The sequence below is a fragment of the Ictalurus furcatus genome, chromosome 16 (genome assembly GCF_023375685.1).
Source record: "Ictalurus furcatus strain D&B chromosome 16, Billie_1.0, whole genome shotgun sequence".
NCBI lineage: Eukaryota > Metazoa > Chordata > Actinopteri > Siluriformes > Ictaluridae > Ictalurus > Ictalurus furcatus.
This window is the reverse complement of record NC_071270.1, coordinates 21,840,052-21,868,013: the sequence shown is the minus strand read 5'-3', so window position 1 is coordinate 21,868,013 and position 27,962 is coordinate 21,840,052. Positions and strand designations below refer to the sequence as shown.

At 39.7% G+C, this 27,962-nt stretch overlaps 1 protein-coding gene across 2 annotated transcripts in view; it reads right to left on the bottom strand.

The window, feature by feature from the left end:
• loxl2a (lysyl oxidase-like 2a) overlaps positions 1 to 27,962 on the bottom strand; it is a 51,878-nt gene that overhangs the window by 22,659 nt on the left and 1,257 nt on the right. For both annotated transcript variants that reach the window (XM_053644699.1, XM_053644700.1), the window contains exons 2-5: positions 24,917 to 25,221; positions 24,019 to 24,194; positions 3,279 to 3,487; positions 187 to 409 (exon numbers count right to left, since the gene is read on the bottom strand). In XM_053644699.1, the coding sequence (XP_053500674.1) occupies positions 187 to 409; positions 3,279 to 3,487; positions 24,019 to 24,194; positions 24,917 to 25,221 (913 nt within the window). The remainder of the gene's footprint in view (positions 1 to 186; positions 410 to 3,278; positions 3,488 to 24,018; positions 24,195 to 24,916; positions 25,222 to 27,962) is intronic.

The window sequence follows — 27,962 nt, the reverse complement described above, 5'->3', positions numbered from 1 at the left end:
CCCTTCAGTGAATTTGCTTTTCCTGTAGCAAGGCACCATAAATGGGAAATCCTACGGCTAAACCCTAGATGTTTCTATTTATGGTTATAAATTCAAAAGACAGACTGCACTGATTGGACACAGCATTGCAATGCAGTACACACTACATGTGTTTGTATGTGTGTGTGTGTGTGTGTATATGTATACCTCTGCTCTGTAGGCCTTCCTGAATCCTGAGGAATGTGTTGGTGCGAAGGCTCTACCAGGAACACAGCTGATCACGGCGGGCATTCCATTGGCACATGTGGCATTCAGACTTTCCGTAACTTCCAGGGCTTTGCCCAACCTGCAGCCGGTCAGATGAGCTTCATTTCCTGTGCAGTTCACCGAGAAATCAAAGTAGCTCTTCTTCCTGCGCTGAGACAGAAGCCTACGAGAGGACAGAAATAACATTGCATTTCTATTTTTCTTACAGTTTATTTGACAGAACCGTAAAGACATATCACATAACAGCTAGTGAGTCCAAAGTACTAAATATGGTACTCGTAATATCACGGGGGTTAATCACGAGTATGAAATACAGTCGAAATTCAAACCACAGCAGCATTCCCATGACTGTCTATTTTTTTTTAATGCAGCCAAGACCCTTGTTTTTGAGGAATTAAGTTAGTTAGTTAGTTAGCTAGTTAACTTTATCTGCTTTCAAAAGACAACAAATCTGACCACGCATACGGGTTAAAAGTCACCGCCATTTATAGTGCACTTCAGATTAAACTCTACACCCTCATTCCCGCCAAACAGCACAGTACACAGTGCATTATGGGAATTTTGTACCTGTTTAGCTACATTATTTGGACCCTACTGGAAATGCTCCACTAAGGTTTTAGGTGCGACTTCAAAATAAGCTATAATTTAAAATAATGCACTATATAGAAGGGCTGGCCAATATAACGATGATATATTATGATATATATTTTTTAATTTCGTAATATTTTTTATTATTACAAAATAAGTGGAAGCAGATGATCTGGCGTTGAATAGATGGAATCTTAACTATATAGCGTTACAATTTTAACAGATTTTAAAATGTTACCTCCTCATTGGAGGAAATGTTTGTAGATATTAAATCAAAGTATCATCAAACCCCTTTCAGAAGTTTCTTAGCAAACCTATATATCGTGATACATATCACTGATCGTATAAATGTCTATTTTTTATTTTTTTTAAAAAAATGTTTATTTCTCATATGGCCCACCCCTATAGGGTGTGGTTTTGGATGTACAGCAAGTCTCTCTTCTGACTGAACAGTGAGAGGTGTTGTATGTAAGTATTTATAGGACAACACTGTGGTGCTAAAAATAAGTCTACAAAACCTCCATTATACACACACACACACACACACACACACACACGCACATGTAGTACACACACTCCATGGTTCATTCCAGAAATAATTCAAAGCTTGTTTGGTTTCTGTAACTACTGTTTAGCTATAAACATGAACATTTGGAGTATTTGAAATAAATGGCAGTGTGTTCAGAGGTCACGTAGTCATCACACACTGAAAGGTAAACTGAAAGGTATTAACGTTATTTTAACGTCAGATGCGGGTCAATCCGAACGCTGCTTTCTGTTCAACTCTGGAAAATGTCCCGTTCTCGTTCACGCTACAGTTTTACTCTCTGCTCTAGAACTGCACTAACATATTTGCCATATCTTAAATAACGATCGGCAGCTTTTCAAAGCATCTCTCTGAGCCCAGAGCAGTAAAACTCTCAAAATTTTAATAATGAAGTATTTCACCTTTCATAAACGGAAACCGTGTCAGATTTCAGCAATGCCTTTTGGGTAACCTTGTACTAGCTAAGTCTACAGTGATGCTGACTCGACCCCTCACTTCACCCCTCACTTATCACACACACTGTGAGCTGACAGAGTAACGGAATAGCACTTACGATGTATAAAATGGTTCTCAGTCAAGGGAAAAGTGGACGAGAGTGCATTTAAAATGCTGCTATTCAGATTTATGTCATTTGATATATTTTATGCCCATGTAACTTGAATGATCTACAGGCATTTTTAGATGAGCTGGAATGTTCACATTTTGAAGTATTTGTTCAATAACTGACAAATCACACAGGAAATTCCAGTTTGTGAATGAAATAATCACTTAGTATGTAAAAATATAGTATGTATAATGGTGGAAGGGGATTCAGCCATGGGGATATACAGTACACTCGCTAGTCACTTTATTAGGAATACCTGCTCGTTCATGAAATGATCCAATCAGCCAATCACGTGACTCTGACCAGGAGTCATCTGACTGTAACTCGGTGACTTTGACCGGGGCATGCCTGTTGGTGCCAGATTTGAGTATTTCATAAGCTTCTGATCTCCTGAGATTATCAAACACAGCAGTCTCTAGACTTATCCGTTGCTGCCCAGATGAGGACGGGTTCCCTTCTGAGTCTGGTTCCTCTCAAGGTTTCTTCATTGTATCATCTTAGGGAGTTTTTCCTCGCCACCGTCGCCACCGGCTCGCTCAATAGGGGTAAATTCACACCCTTAAAATCTGTATCCCGTGTTCATATGTTTCTGTAAAGCTGCTTTGAGACAATGTCCATTGTTCAAAGCGCTATACAAATCAAACTGAATTGAAATGAATTGAGTTTATGCAGAATGGTGTGAAAAAATAAAGCTGAAAATTTCAAATCCAGTGAGTGGCAGCATTGCAGGTTGGAATGCCTTAATTTCATTAGAGAGAGGTCAAAGGAGAATGACCAGGCTGGTTTGAGCTGACAGAAAGGCTATGGTAATGCAAATGACCACTCTTTCTAAGTGTGGTGAGCAGAAAAGCATCTCAGACCACACAACACGGCAAACATATATATATATATATATATATATATATATATATATATATATATATATATATATATATATATATATATATATATATATATGTGAAGGTCAAATATATTTTAAACCCTACTTTTCTCTTTACTCGCATCCAATAGATATCCACTCAGATATCTGTTGTAACTACTACTCCTGTAATGCTGGAGGAGACTCTAACTACTCTATTCTGTATTCATGAGCTCACAGATTCCTCATGTCAATTGGTTCATGACAAGCCAATCAAAATGAGAGAACAATGCCATCCTTCCTAGCCAGAAAGCAGGACTGCTTTTTCTCTCTTGGACTCGAGGCGGCTGTGTGTGGCATGGCCAGGATTCAGACTGTTGATCACCTGCCTATAGCACCTCCTTAAGACTGGACCTCACTTGCTGTTGACTTACCTGTAGGCTTTATTGTTGAAGCCCTTCACTCCAGGGAAGCCGTACATGCCACACACTACACGGCTGTTTTGTGGCGTCCAGCTCTCATCGCAGATCTGCTTCCATTTCCCATCATCCTTCACTTCCACAAAGCCCTCCGTGATTGGAATACGCTTACGGTGGGAATAGGTGGCTCTGATACGCACGTCCTCTACTCGCACATCCAGAGTCTGAGAGAGAGAGAGAGAGAGAGAGAGAGAGAGAGAGTAAATGTTCCATTTGGATGAAATGAAACTTTATGCATTCGGATAAGTTAATGAACATGAACAGTTATTTATTTTTTTTAAATAAAAATCAGACAAATCAGACAGCCCATTGTTTATAACTGATGTAAAACAGTCTTTTGGTCCTGAATGTAGCTCAGTTTGGATAGACGGAAGGTTTGCGTCTAACCAGAATGGTGATATGTATAGTTGATGGAGGGGTTCTAAATCAAACCCAGACTCTGTGGAATGCCAGGAATGTGAAAACCTCCATGTAAATATCAAAAGGCGGAGGAAGGAGGATGAAGGAAGGAGCTCTTCCACCGGCCGCTCTGTGTGGTTCGGGAAGGAATTTGTGCAGTGAACCAAAAACTCTGCTGGTGTTAACACTTTATTTTCCACACAGGTGAAAATGAGCAAAGACACGAAAGAGTAAAAATGATATGCCCAACATTTTCCATACTCAATTCAGACTCTTTAATTAACATTTACATCACCGTAATTCTAACACAGAGATAGTGCTCGGGTCATTCTAATCCAGAGGGAAGTATTTACACCCTCATGTTTTAAACTCTCAGGCAGTGTGTGATGAAGTCATTTTCACAACGCATGATATGATTTAGTTTAGATAAGGTTGCGGGAACACACACAACACAACACACACAACACACACAACACAACACACACAACATAACACACAACACACAACACAATACACACAACACACACCACACACACAACACAACACAATACACACAACACACACAACACAACACACAACACAATACACACAACACACACAACATAACACACAACACACACCACACACACAACACAACACAAGACACATAACACACACAACACAACACACACAACACACACAACACACATAACACAACACAAAACACACACAACACAACACACACACAACACACTCAACACAGAACACACACAACACAACACACTCAACACACACAACACACACAAACAACACAACCCAACACACACAACCCAACACACACAACACAACACACACACAACACACAACACACACTACACAACACACACACAACACACATAACAACACAAAGCACACACAACACAGCACACACACAACACACTCAACACACACAACACAACACACACAACACAACACACACAAAACACAACACAACCCAACACACACAACACAAAACACACATAACACACACAACACAACACAACCCAACACACACAACACAACAGTCTAGCATTCTAAAAAGGCCTAAGAAATGGCACGTCTTAAAGGGGAAGTTCACCTTTTTTCCCATTTGAGCAGTTCTAAATATTTATTCTGCGATTTCCAGTCACCTCAGACAGCTTTAATGTCAACACATGAAGTTTTAATAATTTTTTTCTCCACTAATGATTGTTTTTCAAAATAAATTATAAATGTACATTATGTACTCTCTTTCTAAATACCAATAAAAAATAATCTATATTCAGATGAATTTACGACACTAAGTACGACTCATCTTCTATCTATTGGTTTTTGGCACGCGTACCTCACTAAATTGGGGATCTGGTTAGTACGACTCATCTAAACCTGTGTGTGTGTGTGCGGGTTTTCATTACAGTCAAGCAGGAGACACGTCTGATTCCACCAGTTTAGTCAGGTGTTCTTGGCTTTCAATAGACATAGATGTGGCTTCTGCTTGTTTGGAAAGAAAACTTTCACCCACGCCGGACCGTTCTGGATAAGTCCGGACACGCCTGATATAAACTGTTATAAACCGTAACCACCGTAATGACAGACTGCTCACCAAATTCAATATAGATCTAGTCACACGAAACAGGCAAAGTAGGCTAGCTAGCGATCTACACTAAAGGACGGTTTGGAATTATGTAACAGCAGGGGAAAAATCAAATCTACTAAACTACTAAATCTTCAGGACGAGAGGAATCATAAAAGGAGCCACGAAGACGTGGCTGCATTTCTCTATTATCTCGCTCAAGATGAAGAGAATTTATAAATCCAGGATTTGCAGCTGTGGCCTGGGGCGGTGGAAGAGATCATTGCTAATTCCTACAGAAACACTTGATGTTCTGTGTGGCTGTAACACACAATGTGACCTCTGTATAAAAACCAGGCATATTTGAGTCGTGCTTACTCAGAGTAACACCTGTGTTTGATCGCGCTCAGGTTTTTCCGTGTGTTTAGAGTAAAAATAGCGAGACGGTGAACCTGTTTCAACACCGATCTGCCTTTTGAACTAAAAAAGCCGACAATAAGAAGAACTTAAACCGCAGCAGACATCACAAAATTGCATTAACTATTCTTAAATGATAAAAGAAATATTCTTAAGTGATAAATAATTAGAAAAGCTAGAATAAAGTCCTGATGAGGTCCCGTTAGAGAAAACTCACTTCTTCTTTTTCTGTCTGTGTGTGAATAATCAGAGACCTGTACGACTGAATATGGGGTGTGTGTGTGTGTGTGTAAGGAGGTTCTTTTAGTACACACATTCCTCCACTGCTGTGCTTCTGAACCTCCTTCCACTTCTCTCACTCTTCCAGACTCACAATATTTACACAGCACTAATGTTCCTGCATAAGGCCAAGGAGCGAAAAGGACTCTGTGTGTGTGTGTGTGTGTGTGTGTGTGTGTGTGTGTGTGTGTGTGTGTGTGTGTGTGTGTGTGTGTGTGTGTGTGTGTGTGAACGGTTACCATGCCAATGATGCAGCAAATCCCCCCAGTCTTATACACATCCTGTTTGCCGGATCACGTTGGTCCGACATGTGCAGAGATCGAGTCGGTAGAGAACACGGGGGATTTTTTAACAAATTAAATTTGTGCTGTTCTGCTTGTATTCATGGATTTAAGATAGCAAGAGAGAGAGAGAAAGAGAGAGAGAGAGAGAGAGAGAGAGAGAGGGAGAGGAGATATAGTAAGTGAGTCAGAGGGAGAGATGGAGGCTGGTATGTTTATCCCCAAGTTAGTGGCCCTTTTGGGAGAAACACCCATATGAGAAACATCAGTAAACACACACACACACACACACACACACACATTGCAGGATCACGCCATCCTACCAAACCTAACAAGCCTACCGCCAGATGCCATTGTGTTCTTGACTGAGTCAGTGTGAGGTAAACACACACTGCTGCTTAATTTCAGGATGCCGTGTGTGTGTGTCTGAAAGAAGGCGCATATTGTTTCTACTTCAGACTCAAGTCAGAGGTCAACAGGTCACCTGTTCCTAAAGCTCTCTGACTTCAAATGACTTTTGACCTCTGACCGCCCATTCCACATCACTCAGCCAGTCATCATGGTGAATGGACCAGGATCTGTGGCTGATCAAATCTGGGCTGATTTGTATTTCTGGAAAGGAGCATGTTAAGATGCCAGGTTTAAAAACACAGGTTTATGGGTAAGCAGGACCGCTGGTGTGCAGAGCTCCAAAAACTCCAAAAACTATGAGGACTTGTGTGCATCTACAGAGTTATGGGTCAAGCAAACAGTGATTGGTGAAGCATGGATGTGTATCCTGTATGATTGTGGTTGGGGTGGCACACAAACAACATTCAACCCAAACCAGAACTAGCACAAAAGATAATGAAGCAGTTTGAACAACAGTTGGCAGTAAAGGTATGACTTTATATGCATTTAATAGAGGTGCAGATATGGGCTCAAGACAGGAAATCCAGATTAGTTAATAAGACCGTGGACACAGATAACATAACAGTATAGGAGACCCAGATCAGGTAGCAACACAAAGGACAAACAGGTAACAAGAAAAAGGATGCAGATGCGGAATATAGATACAATGGCAAGGCAAAAGATACAAATCAGATTAAAAAAAAAAATATATATATATATATATATATATATATATATATATATATATATATATATATATATATATATATGTGTGTGTGTGTGTGTGTGTGTGTGTGTGATGCAGATTGGGAAATGAAAGAGGGGACATAGATTGGATAACAAGATGGTTGCCGATCACATAACAACTCAGGATGGGACGCAGATCAGGTAAGGACGGTGCAAATTTGAGTAATGATGCAGGGTGTAGATTGGGTAATAGCACAGGATGCAGGTGCAGGGCAGACAAAAAGGGGGTGTAGTTCAATCAACACTATGGGTTCTGATCAAGAACTGACACAAGGGTGTGTAGATCTGGTAACAACACAATGAGGCGCAGATTGGGGAGTGATACAGATCGGGGCTTCAGATTGCACAGCAGCACAGGGGGTGCAGATCGGGTAACAACAAGAGGTGCAGTTCGGGTAACAACACGGGGGTACATTTCAGGAAACAACAAAAAGGTGCACATCAGGTAAAACACAGGGGGTGTAGATTGGGGGCAAATCAAGGGAGTGCAGATTGGGTAATAACACAAAGTGCTGTAGATTGGATAACAAAACAGGGGGTGCAGATCAGGTTACAGTTACAGTTACATTTATATAGCACTTTTCTTGATATCAGAGATCAGGTAACAAAAAGGGGGTGCAGATTGGGTAACAACACCTGAGGGTGCAGACTGGGTAACAACACAGTGGGTTTGTTAATGACATGGAGGGAATATATCTGAGCTCTTAACTAGCTAAGAAGAACTAGACAAGTGACTTTGTTTTAAAGAGGCACGTTCTACATATGGTAGTATGCAGTTTGTCACTCTTGTGAGTGAGTGAGTGAGTGTGTGTGTGCCTGAGATATAAAAGTTGTGGTGTGTATCACTAGAAAACTGTGATAAAGGTGGATGGAAACAGACTATTTTCTATTTAAGTGATAACATTGTAGGTGTATGTTCTAGTCTCTCCATGACTGTGTGTGATTAGCTGGCACTCTTTGATGATATCACTCCTCTTTAACAGAACAGCTGCTGATGGAAACTGTTCACATACGATGTGGAACTCAGCTTAACATTTGTGCAACATCTGGTTGGGGAACCACTGTGAGAAGTGTTTTTGGGATGTGGAGGCGGACTGAACCACTTATGATTCATCCTCTTGGAGTACGTTTGTGAAATGTCCTGCTCCCTTAAAGACAAGACGGGACGGGACGTCCTGTCTCCAAATGTAGACAATCATCCTAGATATGTTTGGCATATAAAGTTCACCTCTTGTGTTTCGCAGTGGAACTACAAGCAAGTCTAGTCTAGCCTGTCTAAATCATCACACCACAAACGATATCATTTGGCTCAATAAAACCTTCATCATCATCTTCATCATCATCAAACCTGCAAGAGCTATAGTTGATGTGCATATGAAGGTGATAGCTGCCTTTTCTCTTTTTGTTTCTCTCTGTGTCTCTCCATCTCTCTCTCTCTCTCTCTCTCTCTCTATCTCACACACAATTCCTTCTGTTTGCCTCGCTGAAGACAATCCGAGAGCAGCTGAGTGATATAAGGAGGGTTGGAAACACACCAAGACACACCGGACAGGTCAGAGTTTTAAACGGAAGTCTGGTTCCTATCTATGAAGTGTTCATTTTCCATTTCTAACGTAACGTCCCTCCGCTAAGACACTCTCTCTCACTCACCTTTCACACTTTGGGAATTTCCAATGTTAGACTAGGAAAAGCCAAATAAAACACCCCTTCAACTTGAAATTCCTTCCTGTAAAGTCGAGAAAGGATCCTCAACCTCGAGTTCAGCATATGGCATCATATCAACATGGCTGCTCACACTGTCAACAGGAAATAACATAGCGTCTGTCTTCTTATAAATGAGATTACAGTAGTATTTGCTTCAGATCAGTCAACATACAGGCACAGTACTTGAATAGATCTACCATTGCCCATACAGTTCAAGGTAAAAAAAAGTTTGTGGACATCTGACAAAAATTTGAAGCACACAATTGTATAGAATGTCTTTGTATGCTATAGCATAAAAATTCCATGGGATACCAAGGCTCGTGTGGAAAAACTTGAGTAGCTACACAGAGCCCTGACTTCAACCCCACTGAATACCTTTGGGATGAAATGGAATGCTGATTGCGCCCCAGGCATCCTCACCCGACATCAGTGCCTGGCCTCATTAATTCTCTGGTGACTGAATGAGCACAAATCCCCACAGCCATGCGCCAAAATCTAGTGGAAAGCCTTCAGAAGAGTGGAGGTTATTATAATACCAAAGGGGGGGCTAAATCTAGAATGGGATGTTGAGGCGTCTACTAACTTTTGTTCATATACTGTAGTGTACATCACAAACGTTAAAGTTATAACTCATATCACTAATGTTTGCTGGCTAGCTAGGTGGTACTTCCTGAGCTATTTGTGCTCGGACACAGCAAAAAAACGACAACGCATTTGTGTAGGCATCCATTTTTCCACCAAATTTTAGCTTAAACTTGGGTTCCTGACCAGAAGGTTGGGGGTTCAACCCCCAGCACCGACAAGCTGCCACTGTTGGGCTCTTGAGCAAGGCCCTTAACCCTCTCTCTGCTCGAGGGTACAAATCATGGCTGACCCTGTGTTCTGACCCCAGCTTCCTAACAACCTGGTATGTGCAAAAAAAATCATTTCACTGTGCTGTAATGTATATGTGACAAATAAAGGCTTCTGCTTCTTTGGAGTAAATCAAGCATAAAATCCCCAAATTGAAATGAAAAGTGGTATTTTCTAGACTTTAAATAGTAAGGCTGTTATAAATCACAATAGGATGGTCATTACAATCACCAAACACAGTATTTTGTGGTTTGAGAGGAAAACGGCAGATGTTTATGCTCCCACTACCACCACCACCCTCAGTGCTAAAAAAAACACCCTTGTGGCCACTTAGTAAATTACAACAGTTATAATTGTGGTGTCCCACAGTGACAAAAATAAATCATAAGATCATTAGATCATCAAGTTATAGAGGTTTGTTCCATCAATGCTTTTTAACAATGCTACAGTGGTGCTTGAAAGTTTGAAATATTTTATATATATATATATATATATATATATATTTCTACATAAATATGCCTAAAAACATTTTCACACAAGTCCTAAAAGTAGATACAGAGAACCCAATTAAACAAATGAAATAAAAATATAATACTTTGTCATTTATTTACTGAGGAAAATGATCCAATATTACATATCTGTGAGTGGAAAAAAAGTATGTGAACTTTTGCTTTCAGTATCTGGTGTGACCCCCTTGTGCAGCAATAACTGCAACTAAACGTTTCCGGTAACTGTTGATCAGTCCTGCACATCGGCTTGGAGGAGTTTTAGCCCGTTCCTCAGTACAGAACAGCTTCAACTCTGGGATGTTGGTGGGTTTCCTCACATCAACTGCTTGCTTCAGGTCCTTCTCAACATTTCCATTGGATTAAGGTCAGGACTTTGACTTGGTCATTCCAAAACACTAACTTTATTCTTCTTTAACCATTCTTCAGTAGAATGACTTTTGTGCTTAGGGTCGCTGTCTTGCTGCACGACCCTACTTTCTCTTGAGATTCAGTTCATGAACAGATGTCCTGATATTTTCCTTTAGAATTTGCTGGTATAATTCAGAATTCATTGTTCCATCAATTTTGACAAGTTGTCCTGACCCAGATGCAGCAAAACAGGCCCAAACCATGATACTACCACCACCATGTTTCACAGATAGTATAAGGTCCATATGCTGGAATGCAGTGTTTTCCTTTCTCCAAACATAATGCTTATCATTCTTCTCAAGTTCTATTTTGGTCTCGTCCATCCACAAAACATTTTCCCAATAGCCTTCTGGTTTGTCCACGTGATCTTTAGCGAACTGCAGATGAGCAGCAATGTTCTTTTAGGAGTGCAGTGGTTTTCATCTTGCAACCCTGCCATACACACCATTGTTGTTCATTGTTCTCCTGTTGGTGGACTCACGAACATCAACATTAACCAACATGAGAGAGGCCTTTAGTTGCTTAGAAGTTGTTACCCTGGATTCCTTTGTGACCTTGTGGACTACTACACATCTTGCTCTTGGAGTGATCTTTGTTGGATCTCAGTCCTGGGGAGGGTAACAGTGGTCTTGTACACAATCTGTCTGTGGATTTGTGGAGTCCAAACTCTTTAGAGATGGTTTTGTAACCTTTTCCAGCCTTATGAACATCAACAACTCTTTTTTCTGAGGTCCTCAGAAATCTCCTTTGTTCATGCCATGACACACTTCCACAAACATGTGTTGTGAAGATCAGACTTTAATAGATCCCTGTTCTTTAAATAAAACAGGGCACTCACTCACACCTGATTGTCATCCCATTGATTGAAAACGCCTGACTCTGATATTACCTTCACATGAACTGCTAATCTTAGAGTCTCACATACTTTTGCCACTCACAGATATGTAATATTGGATCATTTTCCTCACTAAATAAATGACCAAGTATAATATTTTGTCGCATTTTTTAAATTGGGTTCTCTTGATCTACTTTTAGGACTTATATGAAAATCTGATGATGTTTCATGTCATATCAATGCAGATATATAGTAAATTCTTTCAAACAAACTTTCACTGCAAATTAGCCAGAATGTATTACATACATATCTTATACAACCATTGGGAATCTTCACCACAGTAGCCCAATCTTAGCTGCTAGGCACTGGCCAATATATCCATTAGTGCTGTTTTTAGTACTGTAGCTCATGATTCAGTCACACCGGATGTCGAACCCAAATATCTGCCCCAAAGCGGTTGTAGCCTATCAAAATTGACTTCCACTTTCCAGACCCAATCCTACCATATTGTTATTTTTTCCCCTGCCAGCACTTCTAGTTCACTTCCCTGAATACACCACATGCTATACATCCCAATAAGCAGCAGTGCAGTCAGACCCACACGCTCATGCTAGTGACAGTCACACAAACATCTCACCATTCACGTGAAACAAAAAATATTACACTATAGCAAACAGTTCAGATGGTTTTTTTTCCCCCACCTAAAAGCATTGTGTCCCAAGCTGCACCAGTTGTTATGTAACTGCATTAGTCCTACAGAATACGGGTACATTTTCAATAAGAGTAGTAATTATTTGTCTCGTCTTTGTTCATCATAAAAACCTCTCAAAGAGCCAACACATTCACAGCACATCAATAATATTCAACAGTACAAAACATTAGCAAACATGGCTTTATATCTTTAAACCGATACACAGCTTCCCCAAAACCAGCTCCTATTGTGCAGGAAATGCAGAGCAGATCGAGTTTGTCACTGCAGGAATGTGAACTTTACCCTTTAGACGCCAAATTTAGAAGCCACCCACATTCAGCATCTCTGTGTTCCAGTGTGACAGAATGTCAAAGGGAATGCACACCAAGAAACCATGTAGTGGTCCCATGTGACACCCTCCTCACAAAAAGACCTTTGAGGTCCTATTTAGTTTACAGTGTTTAGCTAGCTAGCTTTGTTATGTAGATAATGTTTAGCTACTGCAGAAATACCAGTACTGGTGTAATACCAATTCCAGCTCATTTAATATCTTTTTCTTTCTGATACTTTATTTCACGGTGAATGAGTGACGAACTCTCAAGCTAGCATTATTGAACAGCTAATATTTTCTAGCTATTAGCTAGTCAGTTAGCTGTTTATTTTTAGCTTACCTTGTTCCAACTTTAGCTAGCTTGCTCATTATGGAAGCTAACTGGCTTTAGTGAATAGTTATTTAGCTTTGTAATGGTTGCAAAAAGATTTTTGAATGTATTTCAATCTTGTGTGGGTGATTTCGGCCTATAGATCAGTGTTTATGGTATCAGGTGTCCAGCTTGACAGAAGGAACCACCAGCTTAGCTGTTTTAGCACACATCCATCACAGAAGCGGAGTCAGATTTCCAAAGTACTTCCTCAGGAATTTTAAGATGGTTTATACCTCCAGTTTATTTAAGTTAACATATGACTTATGAGGTTGAAATTTGATGTTTTGATTGGTTTGCACTACTGATCAAATCATACTTCACAATCACAGTTTTTCCTGCAGGCTATCAGGGTAATAAATAGCCACTAGTCCAATCTCAATATCAGTTTGTCACTGAGTAACTTCACATGACTACTGTACACCTATTGTCGTTTTAATACAGTTCTTTAACTCGCTCCTACTTCTTTCTTTTTTTTTTTTTTTGCACTACAACAGTTACAGTACTATAGCCCTAACACTTTATTCCACACCTCCTAACTTCCTGTGACAGTTTTTGACTTGGCCATTTCAAAACATTAACTTTATTCTTCTTTAACCATTCTTTGATAGAACGACTTGTGTGCTTAGGGTCGTTGTCTTGCTGCATGACCCACTTTCTCTTGAGATTCAGTTCACGGACAGATCGCCTGACATTTTCCTTTAGAATTCGCTGGTATAATTCAGAATTCATTGTTCCATCAATTATGGAAAACAGGCTCAAACCATGATACTACCACCACCATGTTTCACAGATGGGATAAGGTTCATATGCTCGAATGCAGTGTTTTCCTTTCTCCAAACATTGCCCTTGTTATTTAAATTAAAAAATTGTATTTTGGTCTCATCCATCCATAAAACATTTTTCCAATAGCCTTCTGGTTTTTACGTGTGATCTTTAGCAAACTGCAGAAGGGCAGCAATGCTCTTTTTAGAGATCAGTGGCTTTCTCCTTGCAACCCTGCCATACACACCATTGTCGTTCATTGTTGTTCAGCAGTTGCTACGACGTCACCATGGGTTCCTTTGTGACTTCATGGACTATTACACGTCTTGCTCTTGGAGTAATCTTTGTTGGTCTCCACTCCTGGGGAGGGTAACAATGGTCTTGAATATCCTCCATTTGTACACAATCTGTCTGACTGTGGATTGGTGGAGTCCAAACTCTTTAGAGATGGTTTTGTAACCTTTTCCAGCCTGATGAACATCAACAACTTTTTTTTCTGAGGTCCTCAGAAATCTCTTTTGTTCATGCCATGATACACTCCCACAAACGTGTGTTGTGAAGATCAGACTTTGATAGATTCATGTTCTTTAAATAAAACAGAGCACTCACTCACACCTGATTGTCATCCTAGTGACTGAAATCACCTGGCTCTAATTTCACCTTCAAATTAACTACTCATCCTAGAGGTTCATATACTTTTGCTACTCACAGATATTTAATATTGCATCAAGTGTAATATGTTTAATTGGGTTCTCTTTATCTACTTTTAGCACTTGTGTGAAAATCTGATGATGTTTTATGTCATATTAATGCAGATATATAGAAAATTCACAAACTTTCAAGCACCACTGTAATTCTTCCTATGAGTTAATATTTCTTGCTTCTATTGCTCTTGTTTTTATATATATATATATATATATATATATATATATTCTGTGCGTTATCATGTTACATGTTAGCAATTTACCTGAGCCTCACCACAAGCATTTCCAAGTATATATCCTTGAAATACTTTGCAAAAATTAATAAAAGACTTTGACCCTCGAGGGACAGGCAGCCGGTTTCAACAAAAAAACAAAGAAAAAAAACAAATCAAAACCAACCCAATCCAGTGAAAATTCTTATTCAGATGAGTTACATGTTTCAACGAGTTACACCGTACAAAAAATGCACTTAAAGTCATCAGAACAGAATTCAGTCCAGTCATCTCTCGCCCACCCCCATGTGTGTGTGTGTGTGTGTGTGTGTGTGTGTGTAGGTTTCTATCCCTTTTTCAGAGGACCCATACAAATAATAATACATGCCAATGTGGAGACTGTGGGAACATTTGTAATGCAGCTCTACAAGAGCCAAAGTATTTTAAGGTTAGGATTAGGTAAGTGGTAAGTGTAGTTACAGTAGTACATTATAATAACTCATAAAGATGTGTTTGTGTATGTGAGGTGATGATTCACTACACAAGTTTCTCTACCACAGTGTGTTCATGGAAAAGCTATGCACATTCCTCTCACTAACATCATGCGTTTTTCTCTACAGACTGTCAGACAAATTATTATGCTTGCTCAAGCAGGACAGGAAATCATTCATTATAGGGTTTTTTTTTTATATATATATAAATGATTTCATTTATTAAATAAATCTTGTAATGCAATGAGAAGATCTGAGAGAAGTCAGAAAAAGGGTTAGAAGTTAGAAAAAGGGTCAGAAGTTAGAAGAAGGGCTAGTTTTAATAAGGGATTAAGGGAAGTGTTGCTCGTGAGTTCACATTATAAAGGGTTTATTACTGGTTGTGAAATTAAAAGCATCTTTATATAGTTTCAGAACTAGATCAGCTCTCAGTGGTCGACCCAGTATATCTACAGAAAATGAAAGAATATTTCTAATTTTGTGACACGTTCTTAGAACAATACTTTTATAAAATATGTGCACCCCAATCGGATGACTTAGAATCAGGTTTTGCGATCGTATTGCCAAAGGTTATAATTAAATGTGCCACATTCGTGTTTACTCTATCATATTTTTCTTAGTTGAACTGGTCTGTTTGTCAGAAATCTGCCATAAAGAAGCTTTTTCACTCTCTGACTGATCGATCCCCATTTCTGACATGCACATGCACTAAAATGTGGACTAGCAGTATATCAATAAACTAGCGCCAATTAATATTAAACTCCATTCTTGCATTATTTTCTTCTTTCTATTTTCCACCAGGATTACTCCTCCGCTAGGACAGTCTAATATGTGTTGATCTCAAGCAGTCCATTAATTGGATTCCAGATTGTGTAAAATGGAGGTGAATATCTAGCCAAAGAGATTTGTTGGATCTGGGTGAACATCTCTGACGCTGTAGAATGTGGAGTGTTGGTATCTGTGTGTACACAACTCATTTTTAAAACAGTTTTGTCATCTATATTATCTCTCATACAATATGTGTTGAGATGGCGAAGCCTGGACATGTCGTTTCTCTTTCAGGTTGCACTTGTGTATGCTCGAAGAGAGACTTCTCAAATTTCCAATATTTGATCAGCGCACCAGGCTAGTCTAGTCTCGTTTTAATGTTTCTTCAATCTTTCAATATCATGCCATCAGGCAAGGAGTTTGGGTTGGTTTTAAAAAAAAAAAAAAAATTAACTGGACCTCTTTTTATTTATTTATTTAAAAAAAGAAGAAATTATTGTGTTTTAAATGGAGTTGGCGATCATTTAAATGTGCTAGGGTTAGTTTCAAGAAGGTTTTAAGAGCATTACAGGGGTTAAGGCTGTTTTTTGTTTGATTGTTTGTTTGTTTGTTTTTGTTGGTGATTAACTGACATGAAGCTGTAAGAAAAAAATGAATGTGAATAATTCAATTCAATTTAATTTTATCGTATTTGTATAGCACTTTTAACAATGGACACTGTCTCAAAGCAGCTTTACAGAAACATATAAACACGGGATACAGATTTTAAGTGTGTGAATTTATCCCTATTGAGCGAGACGGTGGTGACGGTGGTGAGGAAAAACTCCTTAAGATGATACGAGGAAGAAACCTTGAGAGGAAACAGACTCAGAAGGGAACCCGTCCTCATCTGGGTAACAACTGACAGTGTGAAAGTAAAAGAAAGTTCATTATGGTTTTTATATGAAGTCTGTTTTGTTGAACTAGTCCACTGTTCACTAAAGGAGACCCAAGCGCAAAATTGTATGTGGTAATTTCAGTCCTAAGGCCATTGCAGCAACCGTAGACCCAGCAACCACAGCGAGAATGCCCATGTGAAATTGCGGTCCAAAACCATTTCCATGGTACTTCAAGCGGCACCATCTTCAGCAATCTCCAAGCTTCACTGCTTGGGATCGTTGTTCTAAACACAACACTACACAACAAATGCTACCAGCTCTCCAAGGTGAAGGAATGCGTACAGCAATTTCACTGACTTTACAACAATGCTAAAAGCACGAGGAGTAAAATGTTCAAGACTTTCAACAAGCACGAAAGCCACTCTCAAGACTAAAGCATGTTGCATAAATACACACAACAGGACACCATTAAACACCACATACTGTAACACTACAACAGCAGCGACTACTACTGACGGATAACAGGATGTTGTTTAAAGCGGACTTGTTCACAGCAAGAAGTTCCTGCGCCTTTAAAAATCAATCAGAAAAATGTCAAAACTCCACTTTCGCTCGTTTACACGTCTAAAAAAAAAAGGAGGCCACCACATTTTAAACATCTTATAGAAGATTTAAAGAAACAAGTGTGATTTGTAGAATTTACAGGATGTGAGCTGTGTGCGCTAATGGGGTACTCAGTCACAGAGGAACATTCATTCATTACATCAATAGAGTCCTGTATTGCTGCTCCCAGTCAGACACACACACACACACACATACGCACACACGTACACACACGTACACACACGCACACACAAACCTCAACCTCAACCTCATTTTTCACCGCTTACAGAAGCTGAACCAATCTGCTATAGACATGTGCTGATTCATGTTGACCTTTTTCAACATGAGCATCATTGGTGCAATATGGTTGGTGGGCACACTGTATGTAATGATATGATGTAATGATAGGTAATTCTGGGTAACTGCTGCATATTCATGGATATTATTTACATTTATTCATTTGGCAGACAACTTACAGTTAAGAAGATGCGGGTTATGAGGCTTGGTCAAAGGTCCAGCAGTGACATACAACCTTCAGATGGTTAGTCCAAAGCCTTAAACAGAGCCCGAGCCACCACATCCTATTATTGCGATATTTAGATACACTATATGGCCAAAAGTTTGTGGACACCTGACCATAACACCTATATGTGGTTCTTAAACAAACTCTCACCACAAAATCATACAGAATGTCTTCCTATGCTGTAGGATTACAATGTCCCTTCACTGGAACTAAGCTAACCCAAACCTGTTCCAGCATGTCAATGCCCTCTGCACAAAGTGAGCACCATGAAGACATGGTTTGCCAAAGTTGGAGTGGAAGAACTTAAGTGTCCAGCACAGAGCCAGCACAGAGCCTCAACCCCACTGAACACTTTTGGGATGAACTGGAACACACGACTGCAACCCCAGACCTCCTCGTCCAACATCAGTGTGACTGAATGAGCACAAATCTCCAGTCACGCTCCAAAATCAAGTGGAAAGCCTTCCCAGAAGAGTGGGGGTGATTATACCAGCAAAGGGGGGCTATGGGTGTAACTCTGGGGGGACTATGGGTGTGATGGTCAGGTGTGCACATACTTTTGGCAATATGGTGTATTGAGAAGAATATTGCTACGTATTCAGTCTCCTGATTAAACACGGTTAGGGAAATGAGAAAGAAACAGTCACTTTGCCATTTATTTTGCTACATTTCCTTCTAACTGTTCTGGCCTTTTGCTTAGTTTTAGAAACGTCATTCTTTTTAAACAATTTCAGATTAAAGTGAAATGTTCCCACTGAAATCTGAATTATAATTACACACTGTCTTTTGTTTCTTTCAGTCTCTTCTTTTTCCATCCTGTTTCACTCAGCTACATTTTCCTCCTCCGTATTCCCCACATATTCCTTTTCCTCCTTTCCTGTGTCTCTCTTCTTCCTCTTCGTTCCTTCTTGTTTCTTTTCTCTTCCTTCCTGTTTCTCTCCTCGATTTTCCTTCCTTCCTTCCATTTATCTCTACTCTTCATATTCGTTCCTTCCTTGCTTCTTTCGTTTTTTATACGTTTCCTTTTCCTCCTCTTCCTCTCCATTCCCGTTTCTCTCCTTGTCCTTTTCCTTTCTTCCTGTTTCTCTTCCCTTTTCCTTCCTATTCCCTTCCTCTTCGTTTTCCTTCCTTCCTCTTTCTCTCCTCTTCCTTTTCCTTTCTGATGTTTATTTCAGATTTGGTTGTCTTTCTTTCTCTGATATTGACGAGTTTAGACCTGGACTGATTACAGGCTTTATGAGCAGCACATTGTGTTTTTTCCCCAACTAAACTCAGTAGTCATATACATGAACCCAAATAGGATTTAAAGCCATTTTAAAGCCCTGGAAAGGTAAAGGGTAATACCTGCTGCCTATGAGACACGTGAAACTGCCGCATCTAATCACACTGAGGAGGACACCAGCTGCCTGGTTCTATATACATAAACGTACAGATGTTTGTGATTAGCTACTGTATGTCAGTCTGATGCCACCCTCAGAGCAGGACATTTACACACTCTTAAACCCCCAGCCGCAGACAGCTGTGGCATCATCTGGTTATGAACGTATGGTATTTTCAAACATGCGGCCAAAACCCCAGACTGCCATGTAAGCATCGGTTTTATGCGAACGTTGTCTTTGTGCAGAATAAAACCCTGGATGGAAATGACAGATAGATGTGATAAAGAGAAATGGAACGAGTGTTTGGAATAAAGGATAATTTAGCAAGTTTCTGTGTTTGTATACTGTCTGGGAAAAAAAAAAAAAAAAAAACCCTGACCTCAGACACACCTTTCTGCACGCACACGTCGTCTGTATGGTTCACACAGCATTAGCAACACCCGGGAGACGGAAATACAAATAAGGGCCGTAAACACACGGGAATAAAAGAGTGTGTGTGTGTGTGTGTGTAGGGGACAGAAAGGGTATTATGACGCTTGGGTGTAATGGGGTAATATTTGTGGAAGTGTTCAGCAGACGTTTGAGTCAGTGGTATAAGAAAGCGAGTATTTGTCCATTAAGGAGGGAGGAAGAAGTGAAGTATGCTGAAACACCGTTTGCTTCTGACAGTAAATTACCCATGAATGAGAAAACCACACCGAGATGAGAATCTGTACACACACCAGATGACCTTTAGTTGCATGGTGAGTCAGGTGATGATTTTCTGAGGGCATTTTGAGTATCGATCATCAATTCTGCTATAATCGTGACTGACTCATTTATTAGTTAAAGTAACAGGCTGCTGATATAACATTAATATACCGTATATATAGCAATAAATGCTTCCTTTTTCTCCTTTTTTTAAAATTAAACTTTGCGTAACTGTGACTTTCTCTCAAGTCATTTCATTCATGTGCATGGAAGACCAGTAGGCACTGCAAAGCTGCCACTGTTGGGCCCTTGAGCGAGGCCCTTAACCCTCTCTGCTCCAAGGGCGCTGTACAATGGCTGACCCTGCGCTCTGACCCCAGCTTCCTAACATGCTGGGGTATGCGAAGAAAAGAATTTCTGTTCTGTAATGTATATGTGATCAATAAAGACTTATTATCACAGGGATCTCAGGGCATGAGACAGGGGACACCCTGGACGGGGTGCCAACCCATCAAGAGCGCACAATCAGCCTACAGTGCATGTCTTTGGACTGGGGAAACCCCCGAAGCATGGGGAGAACATGCAGGCATCCGCGCACACAGGGTAGAAACGAGATTCAAACCCCCACCCGCGGATGTGCGAGACAAACGTGCAAACCACTAAGCTCATTGTGTACCACTGAAACTTAAATAATAAGAAAAACATGTCTGAGAAAATTTTAGGAGGAAATAACAGAGCAGGTTAGACGTAGCAGCTGTTCCTGTCTCAGACTGATGGTATGTGCCGAGAGAAAACTTTACTCATCTACTCTGGTTGTCTAACTTCACCTTATAACCTCGCAGACATACAGAGGGAGGTAAAGCCATTAGTGTGAGTGTGTGGAGGTTTTATATTTCTGAAAAGCGACTAGAGGAGCTCCGTGCCCATCCAACCTCACACCACCCACCCCAACTGCCTATCACCGCGGGGTAATAAAACCCACAGTCTTTCCACTGTGTGTAAAAAGAAGGGATTCTCCTTCGGGATGAGAGACGGGGTTCCCTCAGACTGTCGTCATCCGTTCCATGAATCAGCATTTCAAAGAAAGTATTAGACAGAGAGTAGTGGGCGCTGTGTGTGTGTGTGTGTGTGTGTGAGAGAGAGAGAGAGAGAGAGAGAGAGAGCGATCTGTGGTAAGATCATTATCCTCCAAGGTTGCGGAGATGGAAAAGAACATTACAGACAGCTCACCTCGGTTTCCATGAGCACAAAAAAACATCCACACAGACGTGCAGAAGATCACGGAGGGCAAAAGTAAACAGCAAGTACACATTTTTAAGTCCGTGGTGTAAGACGGGAACTATGTGCGCATTCATCAGCGAGGGGACGAGTGTGTTTTTTGTGGTCCTTTGCCCTTTCTCACGCTGAGAATTTAGAAGGAAAAAACGGCACACAATTAGGATATCTGCTCTTCTAGAAACAACAATAAACAGTACAAATCTGGCTGGAAAGTTCAGTAATGAGGACACGCTGATAAAAAAGAATTGCGGCTTCACCGCTGGGTATTAAAGAGACGGAGATTTACACAGAGAGACGAGGGTTAAAACAGGGCTGTTCCACTCTGCTGGTCGGTCTACACCTGCTGTTAATGAATAAGTTTATTACCTATCCAGAAAAGCCACAGAGGAATATGCTGTAGTAATGTATTGAATGGACTGGAACATGGTCTAAAATTGTATGCTGAACCACAAGTTTGGTGTCAGTCTGCATTTAAATGAGTGGCAAATATTTTGTCTAATAGTCACAGTATAAATATTCGAGCGCTGCTGTTCAGCTTTGTTTGCCGCATTAGGTAGGCCACATTAAAAAAAAACAAAAAAACAACGCAACTAACAAAGCCACAGATGAACATTTATTACAAAGTGGATATTTCCTTTCTTTATTGCCTAATGTTATTCATTTTGGTTTTAAGAAATTATTCAAAAACTGTTTTTTAAAGAATTGCATATATGGATTAATGCACTCGGTTTATTTTATGTACTGCTTTAAGTTGTATGTCAAAGTTTCTTTTTTTATACTGTATTTATTGTATTGTATGCGCTTTGGGTGCTAGAAAGGTGCTTTATTAATAAAATGTTTTATTTATTTATTTATTTATTTTAAATATTGCTTTAAATCTGAATCTTTGATTTATTTATTTATCTGCAGTAACATCTTTACTACTCAAGGTCTAGATCTAGGACCGGATCTAGAGTCTATATCAGGAACCTTACAGTTGACCATCTGTTCTCATTCACACCCAGTGGCAATATAGAGGAGCCAATCCACCAACCAGCATTTTTTTAGGCAGTAGGAGGAAACCAGAGAACCCGGAGGGGACCCACACAGACAATAACATGAGCTCAGGATCAAACCCTAAACAATTAAGCTGAGAGGCACTGAGTCTAAATAAAGGTTCTAATATATTAACCCTTTACTGCATAGTATCTCTCAGTGGTATCTCCATTTTGTTTTAATAGGCAATAATACAAAACTACTATTTTCTATGTAACTGGAAAAAGTGTTGTTTTTTTTTTTAACTCTGACATAACAAATTAATGTTATGTCACATGACCAGGAAGTGCTTTTTGCACTTCATTTGCTGCAGTCACATGGTATGGTGAGGGTTATCATCAAGGGCTCTCAAATTGTGATTAATTTTTCAATATTGAGGCAAAACTACTTAAAGAAAAAAACTGAAATACTACCTGAGGAAAGTTAACATTTATTTTGTCATTTAAACAAGTTTATATATTCTGAGTTTTCTGGGAACTGATAAAATGTCACTGTTGCCATATGGCAACAACATGCGAAAAACATTCAGTGTAAGAAAAACTGTTATAATTTCAGACATTTTGCAATTGCACCTTCTTTTCTACATTTTATATTTCAAGAGATAGAGTTAAGAATTCAAGAGAAAGAATTAAGAAGTTACTTCACGCAAAACATGCTTGGATCTGATTTCTGCACGTGTTTTGAATGCGTAAATCCATCCACATTATTTGTGTCTGTCTTCTTTCTCTCTTTTCCAATGTCAACAATTTTTAATGTTGCCTTAATAATAAATAGATTATGGTCTAAAAAACTGTGATTTAACACCAAAGTATTATCCAGTATTGACAAGTGATTTTCAGTCCCCGAACACTGTAAATAAATAAAAAAAAATACAAATAAAAAAGCAGAAATATATCCTACATTTTCTGTAAAGTTTCCAAAATCTGACATGTAAAAAAAATTATGATGAATGAATATTGATGATGAATAATTTGACACAGAATCATCTGGGTGTGTCATTTTAACAAACTGTTAAGCAAAGCCTATATACCAAAGAGAAAGTGAGGCGATAATCAGCGAGCTCCTTGTGTATTTACACAACTGTAATCGTTCTTACGATGATATGACGACCAAGCTGTGGCAGTTTACCACTAGGGGGTGCTATACAGTGCCTTCCGGTTAGCTATATTTATTATATAAATATAACAAAGGCTAACCATGACCTCTGACCTTAGCTTCCTTCAAACATGAGGATATCTGGAAACAACAACTACATGAACTTAAATATTCAACAGTGATCAAATTCAGTAAATAAACAGCTGAAACTAATCAGTTTATACACAAAGTACACCAAAGTCACAATGCTATATAATCATATCAGTGAGAAACACACTGTTTGTGTGTAAAAGTTCAAGATGTTGCACATTTCCTGTTTTGTTTTTTGATTTAAAATTTTTCAAAATTCTACAACTTCCTGTTTATTTCCAGTTTTAAATAAATAAATATCCAGATTTTCAATGTGGTCCCAGACTTTTGGATCCCACTGCACACGAGTCGATATGTGTGCGTTCATGGATGTTTTTCAGCGTGTGTACTGTCTGTCTCACCTCCACGTCGTTACTGCTAACGCTGATGTGTTTGAATCCTGGGATGCGTTTTTGTGTACAGACGACTCCGACGTCCTCCGAGTGTTTACAGTCTGAAACTCCAAACCCGTTTGAGTTACAGTCAGAGATCGATGCCTCCCTCCCTGTACAGTGTACATTATCCAACAAGATAGGACCTACACACAAACACACACACATACGAACACAATCAGAGAGAGACCTCCTCTCCAGACAAGCAGACAAAAACAATAAAGACACCAGATCTCCTTATCCACATACAGTCTGTCTCAGCGTCCATGACGTTGTCCTGCACGGAATAATAAATGATTTTCCAGAAATTAGAAACAGACAGACAGATGAACAGAGAGACAGCAGGGATGTGGTTTCTCCTCTCAGTAGATTTCTAACTGAGGAAACTCTTACTCATGGGATGTTACTGAGGGGGACATCTTTATATTATATTTAATTAATCCTGTATTTGTACTGGCACCGTATCACCACAACAAATATGAACCTATTTATATATAACGTTAACAGAGTGTCTGTTTGCACCTGGGGGAAAACAGCTTCGGTCACACTGGACTTTAATCCCACTTGTGTCGATCTGTGACGAGTGCAGGCTAGTTTATTAGCTCGCTAACCTAGCTATTATGATGACAACCTGCATATTCAAATATCGTATCAATTTATGATGAAGGTACAGTAAAGGTGTAGAGATGTTTCGAGGCAATGTTTAGTTGTTTCTTGGACATTTAAACATGTTAACTGATTTATTGGTTCAATGGTTTAAAGCGACATTACCAGGATTCCTTTAACAAGTCCTCTGAATCCAACTCTAGCAAACTTTAGAATGCTTTTTAATGTCAGAATGGCAAACAACACACACACACACACACACCTTCTCCTTTGCCGTATTTAGCAGACGGAAACCAAGAGACAGCACCCAGGTATCCGAGCTGTCTACACACTACGTGTGCGGCGTTGATGTCGAAGTCGTCGTCACACACCGTCCCCCACGCTCCGCCGTAATACACCTCCACTCGGCCCTCGTAGTGTTTACGCTTCTCTCCAGAAAGACGCAAACTGACGGGCTCACACACACTCAGACACACACACACGGCCAACACACACACCACTACGAACACGGAGGACGACCGCATGGCCATCATCATATACACGCATATACCGTAGAGCAGCTGGGACCTGAGGGAACAGAAAATATAACACACATACACACACACACACATACACACACACACACACACACACACACACACACACACACACAGAACAAGTCTCATTAAGTCTCATTCAGTGCTCAAAAGTTTCAGACAATTAGCAAGTTGTGATGTAATGTTTCTCAGAATAGTGGCACTCAGTTAGCAGTCAATGCTAAGTGTAATTAATATGTAATGTTAACTGTATGAAGGATTTTCTTAGTAATTTACCAACACTTCTGAGGGAAATGTTGATCTTCCAGACTGTTCTGTCTCATTTTCTCGGTCACTGCACCTTCACATTGCCTGTAAGAACAACCAGCTATGTACTAGCTAGCTAAATTACTAGCCTCAGTATAAATGCTTGGCAATCTATATATTTCCCATGTGCCTAGCAACACTCATTTTGAACAGGGAGTGCGACCTGTACATCAAATTCACAAACACAAGATGTTTCATTAAGATTTTGGAACTTTCTATGTAACTAAACAGTGAAGTGAATACGGAGGACGGGCTCCCGAGTGTCGCGAACGAAAAGCGTTCGCTCTCTATCGTTCAGTTTAATTGCTTTGTTCCTTAAAGCTTCACTTAACTCGAGTCTGTTCTGAAGCACAGGCTTGCTTCCCGGTCTGTGTTCAGCAGTAAACACAACGCACCGCAAAACGTTTATTGACATCCAGTTTAACCAAAGAGGTTTTTCCAGAAGGTTCATTAGCTGTGCAGCAATGTTCTCTCACACTAACCCTGTGTTTACACTCAACGGAGAACAAACAACACTTCCTCTGTTAAATGCGCAGTACAGAGCGGTGATTTGGGTGCAGTGCGAAGACTGAAGGTTTGAATTTGAATCCAGATTTTCTCCATTTTACACAAATTCAAATGACCATTTCCAGAAAATTCTCTGGGTGCAGGATTGTCAACTTCCCCCAAATTCTCTAGTTTTAAAAATGTTTAGATCACATTCAACAGCTTGAAAAAAAAATATAACCATATAATATAATATATTTTAACTAAAAGCAAGAAAAAGAAGAAGAAGAAAGTTTCTCCAAGGGTTCTTTGATTTGGGAAACCCCTTTCTAAAAGGGAAACATCTGTTGTACATAAGGGTTTCCCCAGAAGGACAGACCAACATTTAATTAGCTCCTTAGGTACTATGCTAATAACCAAACTGTCTCTCCATCTTTCTGCCTGAGTTTAAAGGGCCGAGCCTCATACCCCATTATCAGCAGGTTGAACTTTCTCTCATTGGTGTCAGTGAGAGATAATAACCAGACACAAAAAGAATGCTGATACGTTTATATGTGACGGTACTACCTGTACTGTGTTTTTCATTTTCTGTATTTGAATGCTCATTGTTGTTCACATTTTGCGTTTGTCCATCATTGCATTGCTATTGTAAAGCGTCCTTGAGCTGGAAAGGCGCTATATAAATTAAACATATTATTATTATTCATCCATCCTTCCATGTTTTATACCGTTTATCTTTCAGGGTCACAGAGAACCTGGAGCCTATCCCAGGGAGCATTGGCAGGGTACACCCTTGGACTGGGTGCCAATCCATTGCAGGGCACAATCACACACACATTCACACACTACAGACACTTTGGACATGCCAATCAGCCTACCATGTATGTCTTTGGACTGGGGGAGGAAACCGGAGTACCCGGAGAAAACCCCCACAGCACACAGGGCCGTGGTGGGAATCGAACCCCCAACCCTGGAGGTGTGAGGCGAAGGTGCTAACCACTAAGCCACAATATGCCCTATTATTATTGTTGTTGTTGTTGTTGTTGTTGTTGTTGTTAAATGGCCTAAAACCTAAAACATTGAAACGTCTAGTGATTCCAAATAATGTCTGAAATATGCGAAATTAGTTGGAACCAGCAACAGCATGTCTAAAAGAAAAGACGAGATGCAATGGTTCTGAATACTAATGAGCACAGATCCTCCGCCATTTGGCTTGGATTTATATATACATATCAAATGTCCACCATAATGCATTCTTCACTATCCATCATCACTATCCATATTGTATAGCACAGAGATGCGTAACATGGTACTTTTCCATGTCACCCAACCCAATATTGGAATCTGAAAAAAACAAGACACTTTCAAATTCCAGAAATGAACTTACCTGTATCTGGAGTTCTAATAAATCAGATAACCTTAGACTGCTCTATTTAACTTGCATGCCTTTTCTCTGAGCTAAGTCAGTCTGCCAGCACTGCATCACACACACACACACACACACTCATTATTAAGTTATTAATGAGACTTTCCATGAGAACACACTCCTGCCCTCTATACAAATTTAAGATCTTAAACACATACATTAAAGCCTTGAGTTTAGCTCAATATCAGCAGAAAAGATTCCTTAAAAAACAATTTTAGATCAGTGTAATTATTAAAGACTAAAGGTTAAACCAGTTTTATACCAGTGTAATCTTAAACCCTTACATCCAGATCATTGTAATTCTTTTCGAGCATGTTTAGAGCACATGTAAACTAGTGTAAACTAGTGACCAGTCTTAAAACAGTATCATTTTTGGGCATGTGTGTTTAGACCAGTTTTAAACTCTTAAGAGTTTAAAAAGATTAAAAGCTGTGTAGTTCTTTAGAACTTTATTTAGACTAGTTTTAAAGCAGAATCATTCTTAAACGCTTACATTTTAAGACGTTTAAACTAGTACTATTTGTAATTGTTTACATTTAGACCAGTTTTAAACC